The sequence below is a fragment of the Megalobrama amblycephala genome, linkage group LG13 (genome assembly GCF_018812025.1).
Source record: "Megalobrama amblycephala isolate DHTTF-2021 linkage group LG13, ASM1881202v1, whole genome shotgun sequence".
In the NCBI taxonomy this organism is placed as follows: Eukaryota; Metazoa; Chordata; class Actinopteri; order Cypriniformes; family Xenocyprididae; genus Megalobrama; species Megalobrama amblycephala.
Window position 1 is genome coordinate 18,266,712 of NC_063056.1, and position 13,229 is coordinate 18,279,940.

Consider the following 13,229-nt stretch of genomic DNA (forward strand, 5'->3'; position numbering starts at 1 on the left):
TATGTTGTTAATATGTATGTGATACCTAACATGTTTGTTTTTTACCCCATTGCATTATGAAATGTGTCAAGTGTGTAATCCGCCAGGATGCAAAGACCAAGAAAATCTCAATGGAAATTATTACAATGGTTTCCCGCCTGTAGCTCGACTCCTCTCCTATTTCAGCAGTGAAACAGGAACTTACTCACCACTAAAACACTGAAAGTGCAGCCATGAGAGGAGGAGGAGAGAACGAGAGGGAGGAGGAGAAACACAGCGAGTTCTCAAATGTCACATGGAGGGTGGAGTGTGTGACGTTCAACGCGGGCAGAAAGGGAGGGGAAAGAGAAAGAAAGGGAAGAACTTTTTCCGACAGTTTTTTTTCTTCTCCCAAACACTAATTTCAAACAAAACGTGTTAACTTACACGCTTCAGGCAGCGAATGAATGCAGCGATAAACATAGAAGAGAGATAAAGGACAAATAAACGTTTGCTGAGATCCCTCAGCTGCCTCTGTGCAGCAGATGACAGCATTAAAAATTGACAGGGTGAAGTCGGTGGCCTTTTGACAGGATTGAGGTATGTTTTTTTACTCAACTATTACAAACATATTTATCTCTTAGAAAGCTATATTCGAAATAAATGGACCTATAAGTATATGTAACATTTGATTCTAATGCTTTGAGTATCTATTTTTCAAACTACTTTTAAATAAGATTGAGATTTCTATTACAACATACTGTTAAATTATATTGACTTGCAACTGTTTACGACTTGGTTACACAGCTTAGCTGGAATGCATGGGTTAACACATAGTATTACATAATGTTTTGTTTTCTCTGCACCTCAGACATCCCCTTAAGCATGACTTCTGAACTGGACTCTAGTTTAACCAGCATTGACTGGCTTCCTCAGCTGGGAATCAGCACCTTGCGATCAGGGAAAGAAAGAGTGGAACGAAAAAAAGAACGAGGAAGAGAGAAGGACATCCCTCCCATACCTACACCGTCCCCCGGATCTAATTCCAAAGTGAAGCCCCCCCACAGCTACGCCACTCTGATAGCCATGGCAATAAGTTCTGCTCCTGAAATGAAGCTGAGCTTGAATGATATTTACACATGGATCAGTAATACATTTCCTTATTATAGCAGAGCAGGAAGAGGATGGAAGGTAAAGGCCAGACCACTACATGACCACTTCCTTTTGATAAATAGTGCAGTGAGACACAGTTATGTATGCAGTTGTGCTCGAACAGGGTCTATGATTTGGCTTTACGCTATTAATGATTTGATAGCCAAGTTTAGAAAGAAACTATTGTGAAATATTAATGTAGCTGAAAGCTATTTTTGGTATGTTAGGGTCAGTGTCATAAAGTTAAACATGCCAGGTTGATTGTCCTGATATGAAGAAAAAAGCCTCATTAAAAGAACGAAACTCTTGAAAAGAAAAACTCATTAAGTATTTTGTCATAACATTTTATTAACAATTTAACAATAACAAAAAAGAAAGTCAGATAATTTGAGTTTTTTGACAAGGCTAGGTTAGTTTAGGTTGTAAAATGGTGTGAATCCTCAAAAAAGTTTGTGAATACTAATTTATATTTGTGGGGAAAAAAATATTTTTACCATAAAAATATTTGTAAACTTTTTTAAAGTAATGATTATGATGTGTATACTCATGTATTCAAGTTGTCAGGAAAATGTTTTATTACTTTGTACTTGATGTAACATTTTTCGTTAAATCGTTAAATTCACTTATATTTCATTGACTCGTTAAAGGTGCTCTAAGTGATGTCACGCATTTTTAGGCCAAAACATTTTTTGTCACATACAGCAAACATCTCCTCACTATCCGCTAGCTGCCTGTCCCCTGAACACACTGTAAAAAAACCGTGGTCTCTGTAGTCGCCATAAGCTCCGAAAACGGCAATAAAAACAAACTAGTGCAGCCTGGACCACGAAACCTAATAAACATGCTCCAGCCAATAACCGACAAGAATGATTTTAAATGCGCATTCATGACTGTTTCAGGAAGCACGGAGGGGAGGGGGAGGAGGAGGAGGAGGGAGGGTCTAGCTAGCCTCTGTTTTGTTTGACAACACTTCGAACGTCAACAGAAAGTTACTCCGCCCAGGATCACTTAGAGCACATTTAACTAAAAGAAGTTCAAAGTTCACAATTTTTTAGCATTTCATCATTTTCCATCATACAGTTCTATGTGTTTTTTATTAGGGCCCGAGCACTGATGGTATGAGGACCCAATTGGAATTGATCAGTCAATTCTTCTTCTCCGAAATGAATCGCATTTTTGAGGTCCTAAACATGTGCGAAAACTCATGAAAGTTTGCACACGTGTCAGAAGTGGTGAAAATTTACTGTTATGGGTTTCAGAATTAGGTGTGAAAAATGCAAAAATATTTGATAGCGCCACCTACAAAGTTTCAATTGAGCACCCTTCGCGCTACATTTCACGTACAGGTATGAAATTCGGTAGACACATCTAACAGCCCAACACCTACAAACAATGTACCGGGGTGCAAAGTTTGAAAACTCAACAGGAAGTGAGATATTTTGAATTTTCTCTGCAAAATATTTGCAGTTTTTGCCATTTCCAGACGTTGTACTTTAACAAACTTTTCCTAGAGCTTTAATCAGATCAACATCATATTTGGTCAGTCTAATCTAAAGGCCTTTGCGACGTTAAATTGCGAAGAGTTTTCGCTGAAGGGCGCGTCCGTGGCGGCCTGACTAATTTCGATGTTTTGCCATGAAACAGGAAGTTGTTGTAACTCGGCCATGCAGTGTCCGATCTGCCCCAAACTTCACATGTGTGATAAGAGTCCTGGCCTGAAGACATCTACATGCAAATATTCAGTTAGTCATAGCGCCACCTGCTGGCAACAGGAAATGCCATGCTTTACACTGTAATTCACTCCCAGAAACACATTTCAATATGCCACGAAGTACCAAACATGCTAGAAACATGTTAAATCATGCAACACTTGGCTAAGTGCTAAAGAATGCGATTAACGCCATGAAATAGTAAGTTGTTGTAACTCGGGTATACAATGTCCAATCTGCCCCAGACTTCACATGTTTGATAATAGTCCTGACCTGAAGACATCTACATGACAATATTCAGTTATAGTCAAAGCGCCACCTGCTGGCAGCAGGAAGTGTGGTGCATCAACATGACTTTGCTACATTTCTCCTATTTATCCACTTAAATGAATATCGCCCACTGTTCACTGTTTTCCTAAATCCAACGGGTGGCGGTGAGCCTGAGTACGAGGGCCCTTTCATCGCTGCTTGCCGCTTTAATTGTCTTTGGGATCTTGAAGCAGGGTTGTTATCGTTAACTAAAACATTTCTGTTAATTGCAATTTTTACAAAATTAATATATATATTAAACTAAAGTTAAAATGAAAACTAAAAATATAAAAATAAAAACATTCAAAATATTAATAAAACTATATAAAAACTAAAAAAAAACTAAAATAACAGGACCATAGATGTTTAATTTCAGAGCCGTGAAAGACTCATCTTACTGAGCCCATGGAGCAAGTCATGTCATCGGCATTACTTAAAGGTGCCCTCGAATGAAAAATTTAATTTATCTTGCCATAGTTAAATAACAAGAGTTCAGTACATGGAAATGACATACAGTGAGTCTCAAACTCCATTGTTTCCTCCTTCTTATATAAATCTCATTTGTTTAAAAGACCTCCGAAGAACAGGCGAATCTCAACATAACACCGACTGTTACGTAACAGTCGGGGTGTACGACTCCAATATTTGCATATGCCAGCCCACGGTCCCAACATTATCATTATGAAAGGCATTAGACAAGGGCAAAACGTCTGGATCAACGTCTGAATCAACAGACTAGGTAAGCAAGCAAGAACAGCGAAAAATGGCAGATGGAGCAATAATAACTGACATGATCCATGATATCATGATATTTTTAGTGATATTTGTAAATTGTCTTTCTAAATGTTTCGTTAGCATGTTGCTAATGTACTGTTAAATGTGGTTAAAGTTACCATCGTTTCTTACTGTATTCACGGTGAAAAGAGACCCGTCGCTATTTTCATTTTTAAACACTTGCAGTCTGTATAATGCATAAACACAACTTCATTCTTTATAAATCTCTCCAACAGTGTGTAATGTTTGCTTTAGCCACGCAGCATAGCCTCAAACTCATTCAGAATCAATGTAAACAATATAACAGTATACAATACTCACATAATCCGACGCATGCATGACGAACACTTTGTAAAGATCCATTTTGAGGGTTATATTAGCTGTGTAAACTTTGTTACGCCACTGTTTAAGGCAAGCACGAGCTCTGTGGGCGGGGAGCACGGGATTTAAAGGGGCCGCAGCATAAAATCGGCGCGTTTATAATGATGCCCCAAAATAGGCAGTTAAAAAAATTAATAAAAAAAAATCTATGGGGTATTTTGAGCTGAAACTTCACAGACACATTCAGGGGACACCTTAGAAAACATAAAAACATAATCTAGGGCACCTTTAACCAGTTTGTGTTTGTAAACATCAGGTTTCTTCTGTACAGAGCTTAATTTCTCTTTTGCTAGACATAACACTGACTTGAATTGTCCAGGGAGCTCTGGATTTGCATCATATCCTACTGTTAAAATACATCTTCTGCTTTTTAAGGTGTCAGACAGATTACTTTTCACTATTGCGTACATAAAACGTATATATGATTCATCACATAGATGTTATCGATGTGAAATGACAATTTGTAGGTGTTTAGTGAAGAAGGAAATGTGTTGCAATCTCTTCACGTGAAGTAAAGCTAAATGATATATGATGCTCTTTTACTGGAAACTATGATTATTTGAGGAATCTGAGCATGTTTAAAACAGATTTTAGTTTATGACTCATATAAAGACTGATATGTAAATGTACACTACTGTTCAAAACTTTGGGATCAGTAAGATGGAAGAAGTCTCTTATGCACACCAAGTCTGCATTTTGTTCAACACTCCTAAAATACAGATATATATATATATATATAAATCTCTGTTTTTTTTTCCTAGAACTCAATTCGGCACAATTTGTCCCTCAACAAATGTTTCCGGAAAGTTCCTCGACCACAGAGCGATCCTGGGAAGGTGATGTAGTCAAATATTTTATTATTTTGTTCATTAATATCTGAGATTACTGCCATTGCCATTATTACTGCAATGCTAATAACTTTTTTAAAACAATTTTAAGACTCTCAAATCCACAGACTCTTTTGCTTACTAATACTGAAATAAAAATAATCGCCTGTTTTAGGGGTCATACTGGACGATGGATGTACCGCCTGACTCAACTCAACCCAGAGGAGTCAAACGTCCTTATCCTAAAGAGGAGGAGGTAAGAGTTCATCACATGAAATTTACTCATCACATCTGTGAGATCAGTTTTTCACTCACCGACATCCCTGTTTCAGGATCCATCCTTGGAGGCCGAAGTGCCTGTCAGTCAACCGGAGCCCCTCCCACCTCAGCCAGACACCAAAAGCATGTTCTCCCCCCCTCCTTGCAAGGTTCAAAGTCATTTCTTCCTCTTTTCTATTTCTATTAAGGATTATTAAGGAAGGTCCTCTTAGAACAGAGCTTGAGGTCTAAGAATGAGGAAATGATAGTGTAAGGTAAACAAAATAGAGCTTGTGACTGGTGGACTTCATAATCACTTTCATTTGTAATGAATTTGGGTGCATGCATCACCTTAAAAGAATAGTTCAGAATATTGTCCCATCCTCATGTCATTCCAAACCTGTATGGTATTATTTTTATTCATGGAACACAAAGGAGATTTTAAAAAGTCTTTACATGGCTCTTTTTACAATGAAAGTTCTACAGGGTGACCATGGTTGTCAATCTTCAACAAGGACTAAAAGCATCAAAAATGTAGTCCATATGACTTGTGTGCTATATTACAAGTCTTCTGAATTCCTATTATAGCTTAAAGTGGAGATTAAATTGACGTAGCAACAGATATTTTCTTCTGTTTTGTGCATCCGAGTTTAGCGAAAGACAGAGTGTAGGGCGGGGACTTGGTTCTATCCATTGGTTGTTGATTGGATTTTGAGATTTGGGCATTGAATTCAAAAATGAATGTGAATTTGTAGTCAATTACAGGTTTAAGTGGACTAAATGTTTGGAGAATTCTGGTATACATCACCAGAGACACACTTTCACTGGAAGATCGAGTTCTGACATTTTGATTAAACATTAGAAAGTAAAAAAAGAAAAATTAGAAATGAAACAGTTACTTTTTAAAGTAATGCATTACAGTATTGCGTTACTCCCTAAAAAAGTAACTTAGTTACTTTTTATGGAAAGTAATGTTACTTTTGCATTCTCATCTGGCCTGGGCTTGCTTAGTTTTTGTTGTTGTTGTTGTTGTTATTAAAAACAAACAAAGTTACATTTTTGGCAAATGTAAAGGCCCTAAAAGTGAAAGAAATAAGCGTTAGACATTAGGACATGCAAATTCACATCTGTACAGTAGAGCGCGCAGCTCAAGCTAAACTTTCAGCTGTGCTGCCATTCTGGATTGCAGAAGAATAGGATCCAAGAGAAGAAAGTTCAACTGTCTTCAGCAATTAAAAAAATGAAACACAAATGTGATGTTTATTTCTTAATAAAGTGACATTAAATACATAAAGTATATTTTTGTAATTTAACATTTAATTATTACAGGTTTGCCTAATATTCTGAGTTTGCATTTCACTGTTTTTATTCAGTTTGAGGAATACTGAATCTGTTTTGGGCAAGTGAGATGAGTAAATGCCTGCTCACATTTAGTCTAGAAATACAATAACCATCATGTTTACACCTCATGTTTATGTCTCTGCGCCTCACTCTAATGGGGACTGAAGAGGTATCAGTCAATAAATGGGAAACAAAGTAACTTGCATTACCTATTTCAAAAAATAACTGAGATATTTTGTTGTAAATTTAAAAGTAATGCGTTACTTTACTAGTTACTATACTTGGAAAAGTAATCTGATTACGTAACTCGCATTACTTGGAATGTGTTACACGCAACAACAATTTGTCATATCGTGTTTAAAGGTGCCAGGTTTAACAAGCATAGATTGAAAAATTTTGGTATGGAAACTTTTATGGTGCTTTTTGTCCTTGTTGGAACTTAAACCACATGATCACTATGAACTGTTATAGAAAAGAGCTACTTGAAGATTCTTCAAAAAATTCTCCTTTTGTGCTTTATGGAAAAAATATCTCGGAGTTTGGAGCAACATGAGGATGAGTAAATAATGACAGAATTTTCATTTTTGACAAAACTATTCCTTTAACTGGTATATGGCATATTGTTTATCCAAATTACTCTCAAATTTATTTACGTTTCATTGTTTCCACAGCAACGTCCAAGTGCCCCCATACCTACATCTCTTCCTTCGAACCCTCATGCCGATCCCCCTCTCCGATTCTCCTTTGCTGATTTGAACCTACCGGATCTGTACAATTCCTTTCAGTCCCTCTGTCGCTCCGTGAGAGGGAGAGTCACCTCACAATGTAAGTAAATCAATTATGCCACTCTATTGCTTTAGCTTATTATTTGCTTTCAAAGATTCAGAATTGATACATTTTAAGATTAGGTGTGTTTAATAATGTCTCTCTCTCTCATAGCGGACGTTCCCAATTTACTTGGATTTACCCATGATAGTACACCACTCCACACCCCAACCCTGCCTCCTCTCTCCCCCTGCCCCTGTCCAAACCCCAATATTAACCAGTATACCAACCCAAACTCTACTTTTAACCCAAACCTCAATACCAACGGCAACTTCAACCCAAATACACCCAATACTAACTCTAGTTTTATCCCAAACCTAAACCCAAACCAGAACGCTAACATTCATCCAACCTCCAACACTGAGCCTGACAAGCTGCTACATGGTAATGGTGAGTATAACTGCTCAGTAGTGACATGTTGATGGGATATGAGTGTCCTGATGACCTGATCCTCTCTTTCTCTCTTTTAGTTGTTCCTGCAGACTGGTTCAGTAACGCTGACTCTTTGAGAGAGAGTTTCAGAATTGCTAGTGGTCTGGACTGGGCTAACATTGACCTCACCTGTCACCCTGGTCAGTACTCAACTATAGACTACAGTGAGATACATAATGCACAACATGCTTTCATTTTCTGCTCTGGATTTACAGTTTAGTTTCAAATGGACCGTCTTGGAATGTATTTGTCCAGAAGCACTATTTTCTACTGTTGAGAAGCTATTTTAAAACTGTAGCTTGGCAAGTTACAAGCTTCTCATAAATGAAAACAATCAGGCTACCCTTTGGAAAAAATAGCTACACTAAACACAGCTAACAAAACATAGCTGACTACTTTGATGCCATATAAGGGGGAAATATCTTTTTAAATATATAATAATAAGGATGTCATTAAGTTATATTATTAATACACATATATTTACCTGTATAAACAAACTTGCTAATTTATATACAAGGGCACTGTCCTGGAAAACTTTTATTTACACACACATATATGTAAGCAATAAGGTACAAGAGGCTGTGCTGTATCGTGAATAAGTCACAGCTGAAGGGTGTTAGGCATGACGTGAAGCTGGGAGTCCTGCAACCCCTTAAGCCGTGACTTTATTAATAATACAGCACTAGCCTCGAGTACCTTAGTGCTTTTATAAAACGGTTACCACACAATACAAATATTAAAGCCAGAAATATGTATCAATGCAACTTTCATGAAGTAAATTTTTTCTTAAAAGCCTTCCTTTCACCGGAAAAAATAGTCCCTGACCGTGAACAGCAGCAGAAGTTACATTATTATGCCATTAGATGGCGGCAAAGACTGTCTTTTATGAATGTGTCAGTCAGTAGCGAAGACTTTTACATTAAAAAAACTGAATTGTTTTGAAAATGGAACAAGACGCAACTGATAAATGCTTTGACTAACGCTGTCAGTCACGGGAAAACCCCTTAACTGTTAAAAGGACAGGATAATACATTGGACAATTAAACAGATTTTTTATTAAGAGCATAGGACTGACCTGAAGGAAAATGCTAAATCTGAATGCAGGTAATAAACTCGCTCAATCGATCTTTTTCTCACAATGCTTTTCTACATAATACAGTAAGCTTCAATGAACAACATCAATTGAGAACATACAGTTTATGTTGATAAGAGTGGTTGCTAAGGGCAATGTACACAAAAGGCCTATTTCTCTCAAATATTGTTCACAAATCTGTCTAAATCTGTGTTAGTGAGCACTTCTCCTTTGCCGAGATAATCCATCCACCCAAGGGTGGAGCCAGGGCCTAAGCTTGGCCACCCCTTTGGCCACCCCACTCACAACTGCTGTTTCTTTTTTCTTTTCTTTTTTTGTCTACTTTTTTTGATGACAAGAATTGCGTTTATTTAAACGCAGAACCGTCTCTTTAAGACCACAAAAAACATGACTTTTCAGACGCGCACTCCAACTTCGCCTCATGCAGCGCCAGGCGCAAGTCAACCGCGCGCGGAAACAATACAGGTGCCGAATGAGCTTCAGCAGAACATCAGTGAACAGCGAACAATAACATTATTACTTACGTAAATGTTTCTCAACTGGTGGGTTGCACAAATCACGCACAAATATGGCGCGCTGTACATTACTTACTATAAATAAAGCGTAAAAGAAACTACGAGCATGCAACGTCGTAGTTCTGTCGTCTATTAAGTCATGACATAACCAAAAAGGCGATTAAAGCTGCGTTAAAACTGTGCATGCATGTAGGCCTATTTGAGATATCTATGCGTCACATGTCTCTGGACTAAAATATTCTGCTATGTGAGATCACAATATAAGGCACGAGCTGATATGTAATTTTTTAATGCATAAATAAATGTGAGAACTGTGCATTTATAATAGAACATGCTAATTTTGTTAATTTATAAAGTACAAACAAAAATATAACATTTAAATGCATAATTAATTTTACATTCTGGCATTTATGTGCTGTTGATTTCTGCTTCCTTGTCAGCAAATGGGAATTCAAAAGAGAACACTTTTTTTTTTGTACTGCGTTTAATTGATAGAACTGTTGCAATTATTTATTTTGACAATATAGAAAGTTAAACATTTAGTGTTTACTTTTTTGGTTACTTTTTGAAACAGACAAAATCAGAATTGTTGAAGTACATTGATTATACATAAAATTCAATGAAGGTTGAATAATCTTTGAACTACAGTATGTACATGTCTTATCCATGGAGATGCAACAATGGAGAACAAGCTATTGGGGGTTTTGAGAACCAGAACTGACTGAACAAGTTGAAATTCAGCTATAGTGTGAGCCCCTTTATTAATATGCCTGCAAGTGAGGAATGATTACAAAAAAAAAAAAAAGGTCAAATTCACTCAGCATTCCATGATCTAATTCACTATCTCAATTACAATTAAGTACAAATTAACTGTATTGAGTTGTGTTGTAAGCACAGTCCAGTACATTATAGTCAGACTCATTTTTATGTTGAAATTATGAATATTTCGGTGCCACCCCGGACTGGTTGCTGGCCCCTGCCTGGCCACCCCTATGAAAAAATCCTGGCTCCGCCACTGCATCCACCTCACAGGTGTGGCATATCAAGATGCTGATTAGACAGCATGATTATTGCACAGGTGTGCCTTTATAGGCTGGCCACAATAAAAGGCCACTCTAACATGTGCAGTTTTCCAGGGCAGTGCCCCTATATATAAATTAGCACGTTGTTTATACATATAAATGTGTGTGTGTGTGTGTGTGTGTGTGTGTGTGTGTGTGTGTGTGTGTGTGTGTAATATATATAATTTTTTGAAAGAACTTAATCCTTTTATTCAGCAAGTTATGCATTAAATTGATAAAAAGTTACAATAAAAACTTTTACATTGTAAACAGTAGTTTCTATTCATCAAATAATAGAAAGAAATGTATTAAGCAAACATATGTTTATATAAGTATTTATATTTCTATAAGTATTTCTTTGGCTAAACATTCATTTTTCTCCATAAAATGTTTTTAAAATAATGGACAGTTCTACAAAACTGCTGTATATCAGTGTAAGGGAGATTTATTAAGTATCTCTGTCTGTGTTGTTCTCATCTAGACCTGGTAGAGAGCATGCGTCAGGCCGAGCTCTGTGACTGGGCATTGGATTCAGCTCTCTTCACCTCACTCTGTGATTCACTCAACCGTTTCTTCACTCAGAAGGGTCTCATTGGCTCGTCTTCTGGTGGCCCCTCCTCTTTTGCACAAATGGCTCCCACCTCCTCTCAATATTCTGCCCACTAACCCTCCCACCCTGGCTAGTTTAACTCAACCCTCTCCACTCATATTCTCCTCCCAGCTCCCTCCTGGCACTGGTGAACCTCCTCTACAAAGTCCCAGGAGAACCATGACCCCTCACACCCACAACCAGACAGCACAAAGACCACCAGGGCTGCAGCCCACCACGAGCCAGCCTCTGACTCCTAACGGTATGCTGAGAGATCCCTTGCAGGACCACTTTGCATCTAAACTTAAAGTGATAGTTCACCCAAAAATCACATCATTTACTCACCCTCATGTAGAGTGACCACCTGGTTATTGCTCTGTTGCAGGACATAGATGTGATTGTGTTAGAGAGAGATACATTTACTACTATTATACTACGTAAATATTGATTTACATTAGTTGGAAAGCCTATTTGGTATTATGTTGGATAATAACATGTTTTAAATCGCCAATTAGCTTTGTTAATTGTGATTGGCACTCAATTGGCCCAGGTTTGAGTGAGACAATGTAATTTACTCTACTGGACCTATTCAGTCTTGCTAAATTTAAAGAACTGAGTAACAGGCCAGGTAAAAATCACATTTTCCTTATGTAGCAACTAGATTATTTTCCTTACCCATGCTTACATCTTGCAGAATGTGGGATGAAGCTCCCAGTTTTGATAGGTCACCCTACCCTCATGTAATTTCAAACCTTTCTATGATGTTCTTTCTTCTGTGGAACATAACATATTATGAAGAATGTTTAAACCGTTTTTGCCCACGCAATAAAAGTCGGTCGGGGCCAAATGTTGGTTTGGACCCCATTGACTTTCATTATATGGACAAAAAATGAAAAAGTATATTCTGTTGTGTTCTGCAGAATAAAGAAATGTCATGACGTTGAGTAAATGACGACAATTTTCATTTTTGGGTGAACTATCTCTTTAAGTGCCCTTATTGTCATTCATTCAGAGAGGAAATGGGTGTTGCTATGTTGGTCTAATTGCTCAGACGTCCTAATATGATGTTATTCTGTCTTTATGCAGCACTTCAAACTCAACCACTGACTCCAACAGGTCATCCACCTTTGAAGAATCTTCATAGCAACAGTGAAGAAATCCAGGATGATTTTGATTGGGATTCATTGATTGAATAATTTTGTTGGCAGATACACACACATGAACACACAGTAAGACAATAATTGAGAATAGTCATCAGTATGTGTCAAGGAGGTGAGGCCAACTCATTCATCTTGTTTCATGTTGCATATTCAACAAAAGCAGCACCATCGTAAACAATGACTATCATTCAGTTGTGTTTCCTTTTAGTTCAGTTCTGCTTTACAATTTATTTGGCACAAATGGTGCTGCTATAGTCAGCTGCATGTTGATGTGCTGGTTAACAATGATAACAAGCATCAAAGTGTGAGATTAACCAAAACGTGCAATGCAATATATTCATCATGTTTGTTTCTCAACTGCTCCTGACCTTGAAGGTTAGGGTGGATCAATCCTGACAATGTTTTCATTAATGTAACATCCCTTTTCTTTTAGCTCACGCTACACACGCCCGACTGCCTTCTACGTCAGCGTATTACAATGTAAATAACGTTAGCACTTCCAAAGACTTAGCCAACTGACAATGGTTTTTGCTGAATGTTGATCTATTGAAATACATTTTTGACCAAAAATTTGCATGTACACAACAATTTGTGGGAGAACAAATGGAGTTTAACTGTACACTGAGATATATTATGACAATACATACTGTATGGGTGTATATTGACTGAAATTGATCAACATTTATTGCTTGATATTACTACATTTTGTCACATAGCACATCCCATTAGGGAGGAACAGCTGTCTTCAGTTAAAAACAAATAAAAGGAAATGTTTAACTCACTGTCATTTTAATTTCCATTTAAAATCAAATCAATGAAACAACAAAAAAGCTTGGACAATTTTA

At 37.3% G+C, this 13,229-nt stretch overlaps 1 protein-coding gene across 1 annotated transcript; it reads left to right on the forward strand.

Annotated features, from left to right (window-relative positions):
• The first annotated feature begins 129 nt into the window (after positions 1 to 129).
• On the forward strand, positions 130 to 13,166 carry foxj2 (forkhead box J2). Its single transcript, XM_048153534.1, is given in 11 exon segments — positions 130 to 558; positions 830 to 1,149; positions 5,045 to 5,119; positions 5,286 to 5,366; positions 5,443 to 5,538; positions 7,381 to 7,534; positions 7,649 to 7,924; positions 8,005 to 8,106; positions 11,117 to 11,270; positions 11,272 to 11,486; positions 12,311 to 13,166. Coding segments are annotated over 10 exon segments (1,569 nt in total). The 5' UTR covers positions 130 to 558; positions 830 to 843; the 3' UTR covers positions 12,421 to 13,166.
• The last annotated feature ends 63 nt before the right edge of the window (positions 13,167 to 13,229 follow it).